The 23,625-nt window shown below is 41.4% G+C and overlaps 1 protein-coding gene across 1 annotated transcript in view; it reads left to right on the top strand.

Moving 5' to 3' along the window:
* The window catches only part of LOC116382412 (potassium voltage-gated channel subfamily B member 1-like), a 29,338-nt gene extending 6,969 nt beyond the window's left edge, over nt 1-22,369 (top strand). Inside the window, exon 3 of the mRNA XM_031845452.1 lies at nt 19,796-22,369. Within this exon, the coding sequence (XP_031701312.1) occupies nt 19,796-21,631 (1,836 nt within the window). The 3' untranslated portion in view covers nt 21,632-22,369. The remainder of the gene's footprint in view (nt 1-19,795) is intronic.
* The last annotated feature ends 1,256 nt before the right edge of the window (nt 22,370-23,625 follow it).

The raw sequence follows: 23,625 nt of genomic DNA, 5'->3' as shown, positions 1-23,625 counted from the left end.
ATGGAAGTGAAAAAATATTACATTAGTTCCTACATTAGTTATCATAATGAGGCTCCGCAGTCTCAGACTTTGAAAACTCTTGATCTGAATGCGTAGAGATAATAGCTATATCCTCATATTCCATAACACTCATGGGAAATTATTTTTCTATCATTTTAAAGTCAGCTCTCAGACCGACAGATCCCTCTACATCCATGGATGTACCAAAGAGTTGTATTGAGCAACAATAGTCACAGAAAAAGTAATAATAAATAGACTACTTAAAGTTTCTGCTAAGCTTTAAGTCATGATTACTGTATTTTTTTGTTTTGGGGCTGCATATGAAGTTCTTCATTGTGCAGTCGCAACCAAGAAGCTCTATTCTACACTGAGAGAGACATTAGCATTGTTGATTTAAAACATGCTTTTGATGCCGTCTGAGCAGTGTGTGGAAACACATGAATAGAAATTCACCTATAAGGAAGTAACATGTCCCGCCCCACTGGCTCATAATCGATTGAGAATATCTGCCCGACTGCAGAGAGGACGATTAAATTGTTTGTGTGTTGGTGAGAGTGTGTTCCACATCGTATTTGCTAAGCTGAAACGATTTCTCAGAGACTTCAAAGACTCGTGTTGTAATCACAGCTTCCACATTGCATTGGAGCCAGTTTCATATACGTTTGACAACTGGACCTTTAGATGCTTCAGGCTTTTTTATCAAGCTCGGATACTGAAAACAATGTAACTACTCTACAATGTGTTGAGATCTAGAATACATGTGCTGTAGATGGAGAAGACGTTTTACAACAGCACTTCTCCTCCATTCCTTCAGAAATGATCAATGAATGATGTTTTAAATTAGGACATTATGTTCTTATGGTCTGTTGATGGCCTCCTTCATTTGTGGATGTGCTGTGTTACCATTATGGACAGACTGCTCACCTTTGCCTGCAAGATACTGTCTTCTCCCTCTGGACCTCTTTAGCATTTGGCTAATTATGTGACTACATAAATGACCAAATGCCCAGACAGGCTATACATTATTTAATTTCCCCTGTGTGGTTGTTAATTGGTTCACAGACAGTCAACATTGTAGGAGGGGAAACTATGCCTGAAAAGATTACATTTTGGAGTTCGACCACCAAGCATGGAGAGGGTTGTACACGATTCAGGGTTGTATGAGAGCATGAAATTCTCCATCTAAGGTTATAATATGGAAATCACCAAATGTGGAGTGATAAAGTTTTCAAATGAAAATAGCAATATGATTTTGCACATATTGATGTTAAATAAGACGCCCTCTCTAATAAAAAATAATTGTCATGCCCTATGTTTTACTCGTAATGCAACTGTTATCAATATTGCTATTAACAATGGATACAACTTGGTTTATGTCACTTCAGATGATTCATCCACAAAAAAATGATTGGCTGACTCTGCAGTTCCCCTCTGCATTTTAGCATCTTTTAGCTCCTTGTTTTGATTTCATTTTCCTTTTCTGATGCAAGGGTCCAAGGACAGAGGATGTCGTATGCTGTACAGATTGTGAAGCCCTCTGAGGCTAATTTGTGATTTGTGATATTTTGCTATACAAATAAATAAAGGAATTGAACTGCCTTGAATTTAACTTTACTGGTTCAGTCTTACTATCTTTCTAAATTATCGAGTTGGTTTCGGCTTGTTTTCAGATTTAAATGATTTAAATGTGCTTTTGCCATATTGTGATTTGAGAGGGTCAAAATAACAAATGACAAATTAAATATCAATGCGTTTTATCATAGTATGGATGTGTCCTCTACTAGTTGCAGACGATATGGTTTCAGGAAGAGGTACGCTACTGTAGCCCCTCCATTGCCCTGCAGTTTTCATGGAGACAGGTGAACTAGTACATTAGCTTATCGCACAAGCCAGCTGGGGCAACACAGTATGCTACACATGCACACACTGACACACACACACTCCGACTTTCCTTATAGTCCGCACACATTGGTGAAACTTTTAAAAAGGTGAGAGGTCAATTGCAAGGAGACGGAGACATGACTACGTTGCTGCAGAACTTCATTCATTATTCAGATGGGCCTGTCAGCGAGAGAACAAGAAGACAGAGTGGTGTGAGTCCGCATGGTCACCCGCAGAGGAAAACAGTTTCCAGAGAGTTAGACATTAGAACCCAAAGCAAATGTGTGCTAAAACGACTTCCTAAGCTACAGTTGCAGACCACACCAAGGTTTTCATCGCTCACTCTGCAGGCTGAGACTGAAAAGGTCAGTTTCAGCCCCCCGTACAGGAATGACAGGCATGACTGAATAATGCAATGAAATTCTGTAGTCAGTACAATGCATTTTCTGACAGCAGATTTGTTTTCTGTCGAGCCTCAATCTATGTAATCCATCTCTTAGCGTTTTGCTTTACATGCTCTCTAATGTTGCTCTTCTGGCTTTTTACCCAAACTCAAGTGCTCCATGTGCTTTACTCTACATGTCATCAAATGGGGATAGCAGAACAAAAAGATGGCTCATGCAATTTTAATCATTTTCCTTTGTCATGTACACCTTATCCCAGGGTCACTTAAGCGTCAAAGTAAAGAAGCACACTGTATCTGAGGAAGTTTAGAGCTTTGTCCTTTTGTTTGGCTGCAGTACCAGAGCTCAACTGATTTTCCTATACTTGCATCTACCCTTTGTCCTTTGCTCCTTAATCATCCTTTGGTCATATGAGACGGTTAAAGGAGAAAGCTCAGTCTTGTTTAAGCGTAGCTGAGTCTGGTTGAAGTAAAGATTGAATTAATGCAAGTTATATTGAAGCAGTTCCCTGCCAGGAAAATTGCTTCTCTCTTGCATAGAATTTCTCCAAAAAGCTGTTTCTGAATGACTGAGCATGATTTATTCTCAGGGAAAGAAAATACAAAAAAATATATACTGTATTCACAGTTTCAATGTAACGGTTATGATGAGCATCTTTTGAATCATGGCCATCTGTAGGCTTCCTATTTTAAGAGGGATAAGATGAGGGTTTAGCACACATATTCAAACCAGCCTGATTTTTCCTTTCAGGTCCATTAGCGTATTGTTGTGTGTGCAGAGAAGTGCTTCTTTAAAAGAAAGTGAAGAAGAAAGTGTTTAAATGATGGTCGTACCTGAGCTGCATGGTTGTATTTACAAACAATACACACGACAAAAAGTGATTCTACAAATACACCACCACTACAGACAGCATGTAGACGTTCAGACAACCAACAGACAACATTTTCTTGGATTTAAAATAGTAGAGGTGTTTGAAGTCAGGAGGAGATCCACGTGTGAACTGCCGCTCACAGCGGCCGCCAGACTGAGCAACAGTAAGTATTACCTGAACTTGATACAGAACTCAACACCTGAAAGCTACATGGGCGAACAGTCAACAACAGAGTTCAATTAACACAAGATCACCACCAGTCTCTCACTGTGGAGCAGCACGTCTGCCATGGCAGACAGGCTAAGTTAAACAAAGCGTCAGGTTACAGCTATAGCATCATTTGGAACGAAGCTAGTGACACATTTACTGTGCAGTAAACATTAAAGGCTAATGGGTTTATCTAAGGTCTGCACACATTACGTGACTGAGTGAAGATATCAGCAGGAATAGAGAGGCAGATAGGTGGGAGAAATAGCTATTGTTCTCCAGACACGTCTCAATAGCGTATGCTCTTTAGCAAATAGAGTGAGAACGAAAAGCAAACAGGGGAGCTTTGCTTAAATCCCGTCATCTGCTGTTCTCATTTTACAGCTCACATTTAGACCGAGGTGTGTGCATTCACGAATAGACAAATTAGCTTTTGATACAGTTGCGTGACTGGTGCACAATTCAAAATATACTTAGAAAATGATCCTCTGCAGCATGAAGAGATTGAGTCCATCAAGCCCCCACACAGAGCTTGTGATTATTGGTTTCTGGGGAAAGCCCCTGCAACGTTTATAGAGATAATGCAGCTCTTGAAGTCGGTTGGTTTGAGTGGGAGGAGAGAGGTTTCCCTGGTGTCCCCACCTTTAATGATCGTCACAGATTAAGCCAGCACAGGGAGATTAGATCTTTCCTTCACTTTGTTGTGAACCTCTCACCTTTCACCTGTGTGGACCACCGGTTGCATTAGGCATGACCAGAGCAGGGAGAAACAGTCATGGGGAGTTCATGTCCATTTCTGGATCAACGTGTCCACCTACTCTCTGTAATTCATGTGCAACAGAATAACTCAAACCAAGGCAATCAATAATGACAGAAAGCATAAAAACTGAAGATAGAGAATGTTTCTCTTTACTATTTGATGCATTTTGTATGAAAAATAAGAACCCCAGCATGAATTGACAGAGGAAACTGGGACATTGTGGTCATTTAAAAAACTACTATCCACAGACATTGTGGTGTTTTGTTTTAATGGTGTTTGCACAAAGGGTTTTAGAAGGACAATGCAGAAGAGGTGTGCTTGTTAATATTATACAGGGTGTTGCCTAACCTAATGAGGCTCAGCCTGCGAGGAGTGATGAAGCCACCTTAGTGTGACATCTAGCACGCAGCCCCACCAGAGTTTCTACTTTAGAACAGTAATGACACTCTTCTCCCAAGGGGCCTCTATAAATAAATATGCTGTCACACACGTACACACACACACACAGACACACATTCATGCACATAAATTGCACAATTTCCTGACCTTTCTCGTGCTTTTATTGAAACACCTTTTCTTTTTCCTATTCATTCTCCCCATGAAACACACACACACACACACACACACACACACACACACAGATCTTTAAATAGATACATTGATGTTGTAATTTTGTTGATTGTTCATTGGACTACATCAAACTGTTTGGCAGTCGTCTAATTTCCCAACAGCAGACTGTCGGATTCACAAGTACGTTTCTTTTATAAATCAGAGGGTACTGCAAAGGTTTCCTTTCACACAGAAAGAGGGAGTGTGAGCGTGTGAGTGAGATAGAGAGGCTTAGTGTGAGATAGACTGGCACGTCACTGAATGTTGTGGTTTTACAGTGCATTCAGTACCCCTCAATATAGCTGTAAGTGCTGCCATATACAGTATTTTAATATTCATTTGTAATGGTAAGCACAGAAATGTGCAAATGTCTTCAAAATATGTAGAATCCAGTGTGAACGCATGGGGATGTGAGAGAAGATCAAAGGCCACATCCTTGCAGTATTTGTTGATGGTAATTATGCGAGACTCCTGTGGTGTGCTGGCTGAGGAGGAACTAATGCTCATTTGTTGTAATTACATTCCGGAGTGGTGTTTCAGAGAACTGTAGACGAGCCATACGAGACGTAGGAGATCACCTTTGTGGCACATGACTCCACAGAGGTAGTCCCTTAGGAGCAGCTGAAAGCAGTACACCTCCTCAGGTAGCTCACCTTAGACCGCAGGTGTTTCTTATTATGAAGAATCCCAGAAAGGTCCAAAGCATTTCTCTGAATACAAATGCTGTTCTTAGCATACCGCACTGCGTTACACTAAGAGCCAGTGTGTAGCTGATAGTCTGGCAGTGCAGAGTGGGTGGATTGTGTGAGTTTCAATCACTATCCCACTAATCTCCAGGCAGCAGTCCCAGGAGTCCCTGTTCTCCCCAGTCTGCTGCCAGAGCCTCAACCTACTCGCTGCTCTCATTTCTCTCGCTCCTTCCTCCGCCTACCAGTCACAAGCACATCACCTTACCTTTGTCTGGTGTGAGACATAGGCCACAGAGGTATATAGGCATGTTGGTCTTAACTGGGCCAAGCAGGAAAGGTGAGAAGAGGACGTGGGTCACAGGTTGAAGGTTATGAAATGATGGAAGGTTAGTGAGCATAGAGACCAGAGGTGCAAAATGACATACTGTTCGTGGTCTGTTACTCTGGTGTTGTGTTCATGCATGCCACTACTCCATGTTTCCTCCTCCTGTGTGTTGAAAGTCCTGTACTCTCACCACTATATTTTGCTCCCATATAATCCTCCTCTTTCTCCTGTCCACTTTAAATTAGTTTATGTAGTAATGAACACCACTGGCACAGAGCAAAGTCAGATGATACGCATCTAAAGCTGCAGGTTTCAGCTCATAATTGTTGGAAAACCATCGCCTGGCTGCCTCCTCCTGTCTGTGACATCTATCTCTCAAACAAACCACCTCAGGCAACTCCATCTCCCACGAGGACAGAAGCAGAGAGTCGATGGGTTCTGTAAACTGAGCAGCGTGATGTAAATTGAAAGGGTTAGCGATCTGTGGGAAACTCAACTCCCATGTCGTTACATTAACACATTTTGTGGTTCCAGATGCAGCTCTGAGGGCAGAAACACAGACTCAACTGGGACAGTTTGGAAAGTCTCACTGTGTGAGTGTGCCAAGTGTTGCATTCACTGGCTACTGGATGAATTGATTAATTGTTTAATTGACCGTTCACTAAGCCATGCCATCTTAATTACCATCACACCTGTCAAGCTAGCTGGCAGCTGTTGATATTGACAACCGTGGCTGTCGGATTTTATAAGCTGTAGCTAGCTAACTAATTCAGCTAACATCAGCTCGATGAATTGGTTGAAAACGACGTCTCCAGCTGACCTTTTAATGTTTCCAGCTCATTTTACAACATGAATTGTGTAAAAGGGTCCTTAAATATGCAATCAATGGCTACATTATACTGTGCTAAAAGACTGAGACTAAGCTAATAGTTCCCAGGTAAAAAGTCAGCATCCTTAATTATCCGTAATAAGACATGGAAATGACAAAGGCTTCTAAACAGTGGTAAAACTACATGGTGGATGTGCGAGTTGTGAGCAGGGATTTTTTTCATGTAACCTGTAACCCCACAAAACAATGTAGTCGGCCTTGGACGTGACACTCAGTTGTCGGCTAAACTAGTAAGCCACACATGCCAACGATTTACAGGTTATGTTTGAACAGAGAAACACAGTTAAATTAATTTCTTGGACTTTTGCTTCTGTTTTGTTTTTATTTTGGAAAGGCTGAAAAATAAGACATCATCCTCCAAATTCCACCATTACTGCAGCTCAATGAACAATGCTTCAGCATGCAGAGAAATACAAACGGTGCCAGGCATGCCGTATACTGTTAATACTTACATACTGCTGAAAAAATAACTGAAATAACTAATCATTGTAATAGACACTACCACGTGTTATATGTTATGTAAATAGGACTTGTAATTAACATTGGCTGATATCGTCCTTTATCTTTTCCATTTAAGACAGAGTGGTGATGACGACAGCATGTCCAAGTAATTTTTATCTAATTTGCGACTTTATATAATGAACTTCCTCTCGTGGTCCGCACAGTGGGTTTGCAGCAGGGCAGAGCTTTGAGAAAATGAGATGAGAAGGCTGCTCATTAGAGCCTCTTCATAAACCCTCTGCCCAGATCAGAATCAGTATTAGACAGAAGTCCCGGGGGCTATTCCATGGAGAACTTGGCTCTGTGGATAATGCCAACAACAGCCAAATCTGCACGGATTTGCTTTCTAATCCATGTGTGATCTCTCACTCTCAGTGTCTAATGCCAAAAAGTGATTACAGAGATGGTTGCAATTCTTGTTGTGAAACATACTCCCTATGAACATCAAGGATTTTTCACGGAGAAAGAGATTTGGTCAATTGTTATATTGCATTTCTAATAGATTTGTAAATTAAACACCTTTTAGCCTCGTGCATAAATATATTACAGAGTATGAAATACTTAGAACAAGTCATTCATTTTATATGATGGGATCATATAAAAGGTGACAAGGATACAATCAAGAATATTTAATGGTTAAAGATGTATAAATCAATGTACATAGCTCAAATAGGAGAGCCCAGCCTTAACATTAAAGATTAAGTAATTCAGGAAGTTTGGGAACTAAGAGACGGTGCAGATGATTTTGTGTAAGTTAGATAGCTGAGGACAGCTGAGGTCCTGAGCACTGAAAGAGAATGATGCGCATATAGCGTGCTCAGTATGTACATTAGACAGGAAGGTTCAAATTGGTTTGGGAGGGGCCTGGGGAGGAATAGGAAATAAAGATTGCTTTAATGATTTAAGAGTAACCATCAAACCAGAATTAATTGCACTCAAATGGGGTGGAAGTGACCAAAGAAAGTGAAGGAGGTGCATGAACTGATTTGGGAATAACGTCAGGAAGAGAGGGAGAAGATGGCTGGTTAAAAAGGCCATTGAGAAATATATTGTAGGAGTGTGTTTGGAGTGTCACTGAGATGTGGCTGAGTGTCACCGACAGCTTCTCTTATACTTTTAAGAAGGGAAGAAACTTCACTATAAATCAATGTCCCAAGAGGATCAGAAATGTGATTGTGCCACTTTACTGATCCCTTCTGGATTGTCTTTTCACTTGCAGCCCATATAAAAGTCACAGCAACAGCAGAGCAGATACTTGTCAAAATGGAAAAAGATGGTGTCTGTAACCGACAGGACACCGCGCAGCCTCTCTTTGATGCATTAAACACTAGAGTAGTACCAACTGCACGAGCAGCAGACGAGTCAGATTAGTACATTAGCGGGAAGGAGAACAGCTGCAGTATAAAAACGGCTCCTTGATTGATTTCTAATTGATTTGTAACGAGGGGCTGCATGTGGCGAGGAACTGGAAGTGAGATCAGATTACTGAGGGTCATCTCAAATGGGTGGTAATGGAGGTGACACTGTTGAGGAGAAGGGTCAAGAGAAGCAGAGGGAGAATGGTTAAGTGTGTTTTAATCTGTGGTCAGCATCTCCATGTATGGCAGTGATTGGCCGGGCCAGCGTGCTTGACTGTCGGCCAGTTTACAGCAGGCCTGGATGGATACAGGTAGTGTGTGGAGCATCAGGCACCAGTCTGACATGTGTTTAGCAGTGAGTGGAGCTCTCCACTCGACCTCCATACCTGGGAAACTAGAACGAGAGCACATAATTAGACTTTCTTTTTTTTAAATCATGATTTTGTCTGGCACGGTTTGATTGCACTTACCGAATTCTGACCACTTGTGTCTTTCTCTCTGCCTAACGTCTCAGCTTCAGGACCCCGATGATGGCAGCAGCATTAAACACATACTTCTATAATTAAAGGTTCTGTTCCACTTGCAAATCATGGTCACTGTCATTCTCACTTTATACAACTGGGATGTTCGGCCTTTGCAGAACGAAAGTCAGCAGTCTGCTACAGTCGATACTCGCGCTGAATCGTTCTCATTTCATGAGGGTAAGATTTAGTCTCAACACAGGGAGCAAATAATAGCACAACTGCAGCTGCTAACGCATATACTGTAACCCATATTTGTTATCTCGACATTGGCTGAATGATTTTGGCAGCAATCACCTCACTAAAAGAGAGGTGTTTGGATCATTATTGTGCGTGTCAAAGTCTGAAGTGGGATATGAGCTAAAAGCAAGGGTTCCGTCCTGGAAGCTTGACGCTCTATGAGGTTCTTCTCAGGTTTTATTGATTGATTTTTGTGTTGGTTCTTCCTTACTCTAACTGAGGGGCTAAGCTTTTGTGTTTTTTTTCCTTTCTTGCTTAAATAACACAAGCACTATGAAGCTCTTTAACACTGCTAACTATTATTGAGAGTTGTATAAATAAACTTTGAGTAGCTGATCTTCTTTTGTACCAGTAGTGGTAATTGCAGCTTTCTTCACAATTGCAGTGGGACTGATCCTGCTGACACCATGAAAAACTCAATTTCCCTGAGGCATCCATGTTTACGAATACACATTTCTGTGTGTGCGTGTGTGTCTGTGCGCGCGCGCGCGCACACACACACTTGTGTGGTTTAGAGCTGCAACTAACAATATTTTCTTTATCAATGAATCTGCCAATTATTTTATAATTAATTAATAAGTCTACAAACTTTCAGAAAATAGTGAACTAAAAAAAATGCTGTTTAGTTTCCTTAAACTCAAGCGACGCCTTCAGCTGCCTTTTTGTCTGATCAACAGCCTAAAACCTCAAAACACGTCATTTATAATTGCATAAGAAAAAGGAAAGTAGCAAATTCTCACATTGGTTATGTTTGACACTTCTGCTTGAAAAATTACAAACAGAATCCAATTTGTTTCCGTCAGTCTACAAACCGGTTAATCGACAAATCACTTCAGCTCTAGTGTGAATAGTTTTGTTGGAATTTGTGGGAGGAGCTTGAACTTTTTCATTACCAACTACTAAGTATTTAATCAGAGAGCTGTGCCGGCTGAGTTTTATGAACTCATCTCACCTCTCTCTCTTTTTCCCCCACTGTGTGGTTCAGTATGATCACATGATTGCTTGCCTCTGTTTTCTGTGTCCGTTTTTTTGTGAATGCCGGCTTACAGCATCTGTTATGCAAACGCTAAAAAGCCTCACGTCACCATGGAAACTATCAGCTGAGCTGTGTGCCACGGCAGCATCCCTTTGAGGAGATCTGCGTCCACCATGTGCTGCCGTCTGCCAGTTCATGTGTGTGTCTGTGTACTTGCACCTGGTGTAAGAGTGAAAAAATAAATGTGTGAGAGAGGAAAAAGAAGACAGTGTGAACTAGGCAGAGAGGGTAAGCCTGTGTTGTCTTTCCTCCTCCGTCATTACAACATGATAATTAATCCCGCTGCATTCTGCATTGACGGAGTCAGCCCTGTTTTTGATCCCCAGTGTGTAAATCCTGGTTCAGTCATTCACGCAGATCGCACGCAGCTGCCTGCCATTGTGTACATTTGCCATATGTTGTGACAGGCAGCTGTGCGTGTTTTATTTTTCTTTCATTATAATATCTGTCCATTCTTATTACAGCAGGACTGATGGGCCCGGTGGCCCAGACGTTTGCTGCAAATACCCCGTTCGTATATATTTCACTGTAAACACAATGTAATGTATAGTTAAGTATAGTATGTTCCCATTCTGCCCTCTTGTTTGTTTTTGCCTGCATTGAAAGGCTCCATCACCAAAGGCAGTTATAATGAAGGTTTTATTTTTGTATCTCAGGCTCCTAAGATCAGAGTGAATGTTCATTTCTTTAAAGGTTACGTTCCTCTAAACTGGTCTTGTTGTAAATGTCAGACTCTCAGTGTCTTTCTTATTTACTTTATTTCTTTCTTACTTGGTCAAGTTGAAAGATATACAACCAATTGTGTTTTATTACTCTATTTCAGATCGATCAACATTATTAACTTTGTTTTAAGCATTTCATTAAGGTGTTTTAGAAAGTAGGTCGCTTCTGAAGTTTCTTTTTCTGGCTGTTGCCTGAGGGACCTTTAGTGCTTGCACATCCCAGCTGCATACATTATACACTATACGCTGCACTTCAAACATCTTTCTTCTCTTGGTCTCTTTTTGCATTATGTATCTCTGACCTCGCTTTAATACCGACGATGAGCAGGTCTCACAGTGCCTTGGCCTCCAGAGTACAGTACAGTTGGGCAAAAATGAGCATGACCGGGAGATATTTAGTGGACTGACGCTGTTGTAGGAGATATCAGGCTAGAGACGTACTGTACAGATGGACACACACACATGCAGAGAGCTATGGTCGTCAGTGCCGGTCAGGCAGAAAGTTTTTTGATCTGCCCATCTACTCCTACTGAATCATTTAAGAGGAATCTCAGTTCACGGTGAGTGTTTCACTTCTACACAATGAAAAATAGATGCTTTTATGTTACACTTCTGCATTAAGTGTGAAAGAGGAGTATTCTTAGGTTTGATTTGCATGACGTTTTCTAAAGAAACAATTTGGACAATTTCCTTTTGCCAAAAAACAAAAAGATCTGGAGAAACTGAATCTAAAGTTGCCATGCTGTTACACTGACTTTGGGTATTTCGTGCTGTGTCAGTGCTTTTTAAAAAAAAAAAAAAGACTGAGGGACATTCCTGTATGCGTGCATTCTGTTTTCTCATCACAGATTTTTATACAAAGCAGACGATGTTGAATGGGGCACAGTGTGGGTGTAATCTGACGTTACGACTTACCATTTACAATCGTCAGACGCTTACAGAGAAATATCTTTCTATTCAGACAGAGAGGGAGATGACCGCCACTGGCGCCACATGCTTTAATAGAGACGAAGTAATAGCGAGAGAAAAGGTGCAGAAAGAGATTCCGGCAGACAGCCGGTCGTGCACCTATTTCTGCTGGTTCGCTTGGCATAAAAGTTGGAAACATCTTCTTTGTCTCATCCTCCAAGAAACACCAATGTTTTTGTAGAGATAAAACAGACAGAGCAGAGCTAGCCGTTTCCCCCATTTACGGTCTTCATGGTAACCTGAGCCAACTAGCTGGAGCTTCATATTTGCCATACAGATCACCATACTGCCCAAAATGTCCCTTTTTTGTCTTTGTTTGAGCTCAATGTAGGCAGACTAGCCATCTCTCCCTGTTTCAAGACTTATGATAACTATGCTAAGCTAAGCTCCTCGCTGGAATTTCATACTTAATGGATATACGAGATGTTCTTAAATGTCATCAAATGTCTCGCACTGAAACTGTAGTGTGAAGCCGATATGGCATCCTATAAGAGTATGGGCAGCGACCAGGCCTCTCCGGTTTCAGGTGCTGTTCACTGTACGCAGCAGGTGAGTCTCTCCACTCATTGCTGACACGCAATCATGTCACAGGAACCAATTGTCATCTGCTTTAAATGGTAAACACAGAACAGCGGCAGGTCACCGGAGACAGGGAATTTAGTTAGCATTACTTAGCTGTCAGCAGACACCAGATCAGTTGAGGCATCGTATCGGCCTCTGTGTTGGCTCATATCAAGCTTCAGGTTGGAAATCCTCCTGTATCATATAATGAGGCTTTGCACTCTGTAGCCACAGAGAGTAAACAGCGGAGCTTGATGGCAGGAAAAACATATTGCTCTTCACAAGAATGTTGTAATGATGTGTACTTTAATGTTACTGGATTCTGTGCTTTCACTGGAACTTACTCAATCATTTTGTATTCATTTCTCTCTGACAGGTCATGAATTTCCTGGTCTGATGTAATGTCCTCACCTCTGTTTGCATCCCGGGTCATAATCTGCATTAAAGTTAGGATTGTTTTATGGCCACTGCTTCTCTTTAAGCCGCCGGTCTGTCCCCTGATGTTGATTAGTTGCTCTAATTGCAATTAAACCCAATTTGACGAGACTGATTGACATTAATTAGGCCACGGTAACCCGGCAGCTTTCTCTACTGGTACTTCTCCTGTTGTGTAATGACCACACCAACACGTCCGTAACAAAAGATGAAAAATAAAACAATGATTTTCATGTGCACTATGCTGCCAAATGGTCTATTTCCACAGAGCTGGTGGTGATTCAGCATGATATATTCTGTTCTCGCTTGCCAACACTGCTGCCTTGCTTCAGAGTGAGAAAAGACCATAGCAACTATTGACAGCTGGAGCTCCAGCCTGCACAAAACAAGTATCAAGAACAAAGACAGATTTTGAGTACTTGTCATTTTCAGCTCGAGTGTGATGCGTCTTTACCGAGTGGAGATGCGATTGTGCTGTGAGCCATGAGTCTTTCGGGTGTGCTGCATTTCAGGCCCACACAAGAACGCCCACTGTATATCAAGACTGTAGATGTCAGGATCACAGATGCCATACTTATTCCATTAGTAGGGCTCAGCTGTGCAGGCTGTGTGTTATTTTTCTGCAGCCTAGAGGAGACTCCCCAGCCTAATGCTCCCACAGGTTAAATAGACAGACCGGCACATGCTGCGAAGAAGACCTCAGAGTCAGCAGAGAGTCCAGAGGGGGACGGCGACGACGACGGTGATCTATAAGCCTCTTTGGCTCTGCCAGTAGAGAGGCTCCTGTCTGGTATTTCATTACTTAATAATCTTGGATCAGTTTTTCATTACATGAACTTATATGCCTTAAATGACTCAGATGGAGTAAGGAAGAGATCTGCAGCAGCCCAGTAAAGCATAGTTTTGCTACTGTATTCTCTAAAATATTGTAAAAAAAACAATCTTACGGATACAGGAGGGAAACTTGGCACCTGATAACCCAGCTGTTCCAGATGTTTCAGAGTCAAGGTTTTCTGTTCCAGGTGAAAAGGCCGGTGGCGATGGCACAGATGTTTTATCAGGGGGAACCGACTCTCAGCGTCAGCATTGGTTTGTACATTAGCCACAGGGAGCAATGTCTCATATCACTTTCTCACTCTGTCACTTTTATATTATGACTTCATTTTTCATGTTGTTCCTTTTCTCAGCCGCTCATTCATGCCAAAGTTTTAAAAAACTCATCCATGTCCTTAGTGGACACCAGCCAGCCCCAATGATGAGCTTGAGTGCAGTGGTGGAAGAAATATTCATATCCTTTACGTCAGTTAAAGTATCAGTACAATAATTTAAAATACTCCACTGCAATAAAAGTGTGTTTTGAGGGAAAATCACTTTTTTTCTGTAGGGTTACAAGCCAAACAATATGTTGTATTTTATAATCTTATGTGTTTTTCTTGAGGTACATTTTTTTAAAAACTGAAAAGTAACTGGTACTACAGCTGTCAGAGAAATTAGGAAAATGTATTTCCATTTGAAATTTAGTGGAATATATGTATAAAGTAATAAAAACTACAAAGTACCTGAAAAGTGTTCTTAAATACTGTGAGTAAATTTACTTCCTTTCCACTGTAATTATTGTTATTCATGTACCTTACTATCTAGTTAAGGAACCTTTTATTGAATTATATCCCTTACTCTTAAAAGCAATCATTAAAATCATTGTTTGCTAATAACAAAGAAGACATCAGTGCGCACACAATGATCTGCGTCTGTGTGCCTCATCATTTTAACACCACCTTCACACTTCTGAAAGGACACATCATAGCCGCAAGCTCAGTCATCCATCTCCCCGTCTCCTCCTCAGCACAGGGTAGGCACATGCTCCCCGAGATAGATAGATAGATAGATAGATAGATAGATAGATAGATAGATAGATAGATAGATAGATAGATAGATAGATAGATAGATAGATAGATAGATAGATAGATAGATAGATAGATAGATAGATAGATACTTAAAGGTGGGTCAGAAAAGCTTGGCAGCCAAGGTGATATGAGGCGGCGGGCACATCTGTGTGAGACACAGGGGGTCTAGTCAATTTGGGAGATTCTTTGGTTTAGAAACAGATGGGGAAGTTGTACCGGGGACACTTATATAACTAGAAACCGCTCATTGCTTCTCAAACGGAATGTGATGTAAAGTAATCATTTTTAAAAAGGCCCGTTATCATTGCTCCTACTTATTCATTGTTCCTCTTTATTGTTGTATATTTGTCATCTTTTCATATCAATTTGATCTTTTTCAAGCTCTCTCATTTTCAGCTCAACATCTGTGAACAATGTGCGTATAAATTACTAAATGATAAAATGCTTTACAAAACTGAATAAAACACTTTTCCGCCAAACCATAATAAAATTAATGGAAAACAAAATTTGAATTTTACAGTATTTAGGAAAACTAAGCATCAGTGAAAGACCGCTGACCTCTCAGAGCTTACGTCGGTGGTTACTGCTGCTGTTCTCGAGTCAAATCTGTTCCGTCTCTTATGCCATCATTTGGGACAGGTAATGTCTACATTTCTAGTATTTACAGTAAAGGCTGTTGCTTGACTAAGTTAAAAGCCCTGCAGATGGGTTAGTCATTACAAACTCATGCCGGCAAATATTGTTTGAAAACGCAGACCTGTATTTTAACTATTGTGTCCAAGTAGGGACATGTTTGACTTTTACATGTTTTACTTTAAAAAATGTTTACAAGGTCAGGACAGTGTTAATGTAAATGTCAGCCTCAGCTGCTATATATAATAAGCCTAAACTGTGAAGCCAAAATACAGACCCACGGACCCTTGAGGACAAAAATGTCCCCATTGATACTCATTAAAACAACAACCTTTGATCCAACTGCTATGACAGCATTAAATCATGCATTTTATTATATCAGGCTTTCGATCTACAGCCCTGGCTTAACCTTTTGTTCATGCTTGTCCCTGGTTTCCACTAGGGTTATTGTAGCTGTGTTATGAAGCGCTGCAGGATTTGATGCAATGTATCAAAATGAATGTCGTTGCAAATCATTGACATATCCCAGACAGCGAAAAAACAAACAAACTAGCTTTTAATATACAGGAAATAATTACATTTTTGTGGGGGGGGGGGGGGCATTTAAAGTATTTAAAGTTAATGAAAAGATCCGACTGTGAAAGTGGAAAATAATATTATTATAGCCTAATTTTATGGCGGATTTTGACTAATATTTTTTCTTTTAAGGACATCAGAGCAGCTTTTTAACGTGAGGCACAAAGGTTGAATTCTGGTGGAAATTCAGAACTTTTTAAAGATGCTAAATATGTCATTTTGAATATTTTGAATATTTCCATTTGATGGAAAAGTGTAGCCATGAAAACAACTTTTTGGGTTTCTCCAACAAAGAGTTGGAACAACCCAAACAGAATAAGTAATATTGTTGGTGTGGATTTTAAAGGATGAGTCTGGTGATATTAAATATTTTCTCACTTTCAACAAATCCCATAAAAAGACTAAAACCGTCAATGAATGTATCAGTTTGAAAGTATTGTTTGTGAAGTTGAAACCTGATACAGCTTATTTCTTTGAGCCATAGATCTCAATCTAAAAATGATTGAAAACACAAAACTGAACTATATTGTTACACTAGTTAACAAGGCCGCCCTAATACTACGTAAGGGTAAACTGTATGCTAAGGAGTTAATTGTCATTAGTTTATATAAAAGGGCAGCAGGTGAGAATAGTTTCATTGCACCTCGGTCCCCGTGTGGAACTTTCCAAGAAGGTGATAGTAACCCTGGGGAGGAAGTGTTTGCAGCTGCAAAGGGCTTCTCAACTTTGTTTACTGGCAGCGTAATTCTATCCATCTTTTCCATTGAAGTATTAGGTTAAAACAAAAACACTGACACTGCATCTCACAGAGGGAACTACAGCAGAACCACAACAGACTCTGTAGGAGGAAGGTCAGCTGTCAGCACACAAAGCCAGACAACATTTATTGGCAAATCACAAGTGGTAATACAATAACAGGATTAGAGATGTCACCTTGCACTCAACATGCCAAGGGAAAATAAAGTGAGTGAGTCACTAAGTCTAACAATACCTCCATTGATTCAGTTCATAGTGGGGAAAAGGGCAAACCCAGTAAAGATGAGGAAGAGTTTGTAAAACAGTGTCATTACAATTACATACACAAATCATACATACGCACTCACATCACATTGACTAACCAAGGAAACTCACAAGTTTCATCAGCAAGGCTTAGACTGGTTTGCCACATTCCCTCTGTGTCACAGATTTGTCAGAGTGCTGAGTGTCCTCAGCAGACACTCCTCTCTTCCTCTGTCTGTATCTCTGTGGTGAGATCACATCCCAATAAATCTTCTCTCTGGATGACCCCGGTTTGGAGTACTCTCTGTGTGGGAGGGAAAAAGGTGAGTAAGAGAAAGAATTTGATGGGAGGTTGAGCTGGTCATGCTTTGGTTGTTCTCCAAACACACTACACACCTAAATTCAAACGCTGTCTTTTGTATTCAGCATGATTTATTGGCGAAGCTCAGGCCTAGTCAGTGCATCAACATAGATTTGTGTTGATCTGACGAGTGTGGTTTCCAGATGGTCCATTTTAGATCTGAGGCTCAGTAGTCAATGCCTCTTTGTCTTTAGAAATGTTGCTGCTCAATCAATGGTACAATTTTCCTTTTCCAACCTCTGCAGACTTTGCAGTGTCTGATAATCTGACCTCTACATCCCCAACTTTACTGATGGTAATGTTAGCAACAAGACATCTACCTCTAATGGGTTCTATTTGAGACTTTTCATCCATCACTTTGGTCTCAAGGGATCCAGACTGGGAGGCAGGCTATTTCAGGGATTGCTCCGATAGAGTTTACATTTTTCGTTTGCCATTTAATTTACTACACTCTCACAGCTGAACTATTTGGCTGCTGAAGTTGAAATGCCTTTCCTCTGGCCTTTCTCCTGCCCTCTCTTACCTCCACCACAGCAGGGCGTCTCTGCTTTTAGTCCCTCTCTCCTCAAAGGCCAAGGTAGACGTGCAAGCAGTCACCTGTCAAGATTAATTCAAGTTTATGGCCGCTGATTGGCGCCAGGGAATAATCCTGCTCACCACTGGCCTGGGACACAGCCTCCACAGTGACCTTGTGATGGATTTCACACCGACTCCGGGACAGGAATAATAGGTGTGGCACACCTACAACTGTGCAGCCTTCTTAATCCCCAGGACTGTGATGAGACCCTATTGTACTCGGCAGATTATATCTTTAGTAAGTGGCTCAATGCTTCAGAGGTCTCCAGTTGTCTCTCAGGCAGGCTCATTGGCCATGCATGGTGTGCGCTGTAAAAACAAGTAATACATTGCGGTCTTCTTGTAGCCTTGGACGTTGAAGGATTGAAGCATACTGTATAGAAACGGAGAGACGGTGAAGTGTGACAGAGGTTTTCAAAATGTATCAATTCAATCTCAAACTCTCTCGTCTCCGTCCTTCACTGTCTCTCTCTGTAATGCATGTCATGACTTGAAGAGAAAGAACAAAAACATCTGCCCCAGAGATCGCCTTAGCTCCAACCCCATTTCTTTTGAAATGCTGACATGACATTTCATGAAGACTTCGGAGAAAGTAGCCAGAAAGTGAAATGGGCCGTGAACAAATATGATCAGTAAATGCCATCGCTAGTTGGGATATTTTAGTCGTTTCTGAAATGCAATTTCGTGTCTCAAATGGAATCGCCCCGCTTTGACACATTGTAATGGCGTTTCTCATGGGATTAACCTTCTTCCTCTGACATTGTTAAAGCACTATTTCACTTTGATGGAGCGTTTTAACTTTCAGCATGTAGTTCAGGGGCAACTGCTAACTTTAGCTCCACTGGTCACCGTCACATCCGGGCCTTTCATATACCTTTTAACATTGCAAATCACAAAGAGGCCAAGTGAGTGATGCATGGTGTGGAAATACCACCAGGAACTATTTTTTCTTGTTTGTTGTAAGTATAATTGTCAAAATGAAAGTTTAAAGTGTGGTACAAACTTATGAGAAGGAACCTCTCACAAAAACAAAACAGATGGCTTCAGAGTTATTGCATGTTCCGTGCGGTCTTTTGATCGTTTCAGTCTCGACCATCATCAGTGCAGCGATGTGCTGATGATGAAGCGTTTGCTGCTTGTTTCACAAAGATTAAAAGATTGAACAAGCAATTAGTCTGAAGCCATCCATATTGTGTATGCACATACTAATAAGTTCTTTGTATTTGTCACCTAACAAACACACACTCAAACTTTATAAAGTGAGCTCTTTTTCAAGGTGACCCTCAAGAGAACTTTATAAACTACAAATTACTGAACAGGACTGTGTCTACAGCCTTGCTGGCAGTGAGGCACAGCGATACTTTGAACTAAATGCTAACATGCTTACAGTGATAATGCTAACATGCTGATGTTCAGCAGGTAGTCATTACCATGCCCCCCGTCTTCATTTAGGCTGTTAGCATGCTAACATTTACTGATATGTGCAATAAAAGTATTGCGCAAATTAAAATATTGACCTGATGATGGTACCAAATGAAAAATCATGGGATCACCAAAGTTTGCAGGATTCATCCTCTGAGGACCTTAAACATGTGCACAAAATGTCATGATAATCCATCCAATATTTGTTGTGCTATTTCAGTTTAGATTGACAGGCATTGCTACCCCTAGGAAAAAGAAGGGTATACAGCACCAGGGTATATTCCGTAGACATTACTATGTATTCATCAGTATTTTTCACTGTTTTCTTCCGTTTTTTGTTTTCCAGATCCTGGCAATTATCTCCATCCTCTTCATTGTGCTGTCTACCATCGCTTTGTCTCTGAACACCCTTCCAGAGCTGCAGGACACAGATGAGTTTGGTCAATCCACAGACAACCCGCAACTGGCCCATGTGGAAGCTGTGTGTATTGCCTGGTTTACTATGGAGTACCTGCTTCGCTTCCTCTCCTCCCCCAACAAGTGGAAGTTCTTTAAGGGTCCGCTGAATATCATCGACTTGTTGGCCATCCTGCCCTACTACGTCACCATCTTTTTGACAGAATCCAACAAGAGTGTGCTGCAATTTCAGAACGTCCGCCGTGTGGTTCAGATTTTCCGGATCATGCGGATCTTGCGTATTTTGAAGCTGGCCCGTCACTCCACAGGTCTTCAGTCTCTAGGCTTCACTCTCAGGAGGAGTTACAATGAGCTGGGCCTGCTTATCCTTTTCTTAGCCATGGGCATCATGATATTCTCCAGTCTGGTGTTCTTTGCCGAAAAGGATGAAGAGGACACAAAGTTCAAAAGCATCCCAGCTTCTTTCTGGTGGGCTACCATTACTATGACAACAGTAGGCTATGGCGATATCTACCCAAAAACTCTGCTGGGAAAGATAGTTGGAGGATTGTGCTGCATTGCCGGAGTACTGGTGATAGCCCTGCCTATCCCCATTATTGTGAATAACTTCTCTGAGTTCTACAAAGAGCAAAAGAGGCAGGAGAAAGCCATCAAAAGAAGGGAGGCTCTGGAGAGGGCTAAGAGAAATGGCAGCATTGTTTCTATGAACATGAAAGATGCATTGGGCCGCAATGAAGAGCTTATGGATATTATAGTGGAAAATACTGATGAAAAAACGGAGAAGATGCATGATAATCACGTGACTCCTAGTGTGCAGAAAGGGACACCCAAACTCAGGTCACAGATGAGCCCCAGCAAGACCCTCGAATCAAGCTACCAAGAGCAGGCCAAGCCCTCTAGCAGCCCTCAGCATCTTAGCGCACGGAAACTGGAGGAGATGTACAATAACCTGGCCAAGGCCCAGTCACATACCAACCTCAACAGCAAGGAAAAGGGCCCACCGTCCAAAGCAGTGAGGCAGAGAGCAGAAATAGAGATGGGAAGCATCACCGCTGAAGCCATCACAAGCAAAGCAGAAACAGTTGCAGACATGAGAAACATGTCCAGCATTGACAGCTTCATTAGCTGCACCACTGACCTCCCCGAGAGCTTTCGCTTTTCCCACAGCCCCGTCAGCAGCATGCCAGGTAAGGTCAGCACTCACCCTAGCCTGGAGCCCACTTTGGAGAGTGAGCATGAAGGATCCCAGGGTACCAATACACCCCAGACAGGACGAGGCACCAAGCTCGGCCCATATGCTGACAGTCCCAGGGCTCTGCGCTTCAAGAACCCACTCAAAAGCCACTCTCTCAAGGTCAACTTCAGAGATGGGGAGGATTTAGGGACAGGGGCCCTCTCAGACAGCTCGTCAGTCCAGAGCCCTGAGGAGTCCGTCTATACAACTGCCAGAAGTAGGACACCCAGCAAGAGCCCGGAGAATTTACTGCCCAGCAGCCTCTTCACTTTCCATGATGCATCCATCAATAAATTCATCGACGCTGACACAGATGAGGAGGAGCACCTGCATGATGTTTCAGGCATCAATCCCTCCCAAAGACTCCTGAAAAGAGCAAGCCCCGGGTTTCACTCCAGCTTCCAGCAAGGGGCCAAGGAGGGCCTGCAGACGAAGCTGGGGAACAGCACACTGCCGGCAGAAGGGCAGGAGAACCATGTGGCTCAGGAACTACAACCACTTCAGGGAGAGAAGGGTCACTTGAACACTTAAAGGTACAATAAGGGAGAGGCCATGAAGGAAACAAACAGCAGATGAGGAAGCAAAAAGGGAAATTTAAGAAGCACAGGGAATTTAGCAAAACTGAACTTCCCAAAAATATGAAAAGGCACTGAAAACATTTGCAGGAACATTTGAAGAAATTCATAAAAAAATGCTTGTGTCATGGAAATAGCTGTGGACAATGGGAAAGATGTTTGTGTTTTACTCTCGAGCTTTTTCTAAGACTCCTGAATTAATCACTTTAGCAGAAGACTCTGATCTAAGAGGTTTTTAAAAAATGGCAAGGAATGCCCGTCTGATTGTTTTTACTATTTATACATTTATTTTAGTCCAGATAGACATATATAAATTCCAGCCTAGTTGTAAGAGTGAAGGATATCATTTTTATAAGCAAAATCCTATTTTCTGACATCCCTGGATAAAGCAACTACAACAAAAGCTGTCCAGTTCGTAGCAAACCAGAGAAAGCATTGAAACACTGCTCTGCAAGATGAGAAACTCACTCAGCTGTGGTTCATATAACTTTGTTGTCGTGTGACGAGGGAACTTGCGTGTCTCTTTAAGTTATCAGTTAATGTATAAGTGTATAATTGTGGCATTACAAAAGCAACAGTGTGTTGGATAAATGTACAGTTTGCTTCCTTTAACTTCCTTCCTCAAAACTGGCCTTAGTTGTGTTGTGTTTGTGTTTGTATGAGGGAGAAAGAGCCACAGACAGACAGACAGCACATACATACATACATACATACATAAATAAATATATATATATATATATATATATTCACAGTATATTTATTGTTATGTAGCGTTCTTGATCTCTTAAGTGTGACCTTGAGGAGAAAGTATTTGTGTCTAAGTTTATTGTCTTGCTGGTCTATATTCTTTGCTGCACAGAACACATGTAGACACAGAGAGACACTGTGAGGCTGCATCCATTGATTTACTTCTTGTGCCCGACGGCTGGCAAGAGAGAGCACCTTAACATGATAATTATCTTTACTGTGAACACAGAAAAAAAACAAAAAAAAACCTCTTTATCCTTCTTTGTATTGGTGTAATCAGTTTTAATCTGGAGAAAATCTAGAAGTCTTGTGTGTTATTTCAAAACTTTCTCAAAAGGTGTCATCCTTCCTGTTGTAGCTGACAGACTGAACTTCACATAAAATGAGCTTCACTATAGCTGGAAGGAATGTGATTATTGTACATGTACAACTACACAAGCAGAATATTACAAAAAGCACACATTTATTGTACAAGGAAAATAATGAAAATGTATATTTTTATGATATATTTCTAAAGGAATGGACTTTTAGACAAATATACTGTGCTAATCTCGTAGTTTTGAATTTCGATATGTGTACGGCATTATTTTGATGGAGTTGCATTTGTTAGACAATATACTGTAGTAGACAACTTTGTATTGTTTGCCACTGTCTCCTGTATGTCCCTCTATCCTTTGTGCAATGTGAAGAACCAAAGAATCGTTCTTTCTGATAACTCGTACAGATGATGGTACATTTTACTGTTTTCTCTCAAAAATGTAAGAAATTGAAGCATTCCTTTTTTAGGTCTGACATATTTCAGGGAACCATGCTTGCTCATTCGGTACAAACATGTATGCAGACGAGAGGACTGGCCTCTTCAGAGGAAAGCTGTTGACGGGGAATGAAAAGAGAGTCTGGACGGTAAATGAAGAGGGAACACAGCACTTTTACATCCATCCCGAAAGCTAATTTGATTATTTACACACTGTGAATCTCGGCAAGATGTTTGCTTCCAGGGATCCAAGACATTACGCTCATACGAGTTCACATGACATCTCTTAGAAAACATAAAGCCACTTCAGCTCAAGCACACAAACAGCATGGAGGTACCTCATATGTCTGTAGGCCGCTGTAGTTAAACCAAAAATCCTGTTCCAGCTTTTCTGTCTGCACCCGACCTGGGTGTTGATCATCTGATGCGCTCGTGCTCTTTATTACATT

This window comes from Anarrhichthys ocellatus, unplaced genomic scaffold (assembly GCF_004355925.1).
Source record: "Anarrhichthys ocellatus isolate YVR2014 unplaced genomic scaffold, GSC_Weel_1.0 scaffold1, whole genome shotgun sequence".
Taxonomy (NCBI): domain Eukaryota; kingdom Metazoa; phylum Chordata; class Actinopteri; order Perciformes; family Anarhichadidae; genus Anarrhichthys; species Anarrhichthys ocellatus.
This window is presented reverse-complemented; position numbering and strand designations above follow the sequence as displayed.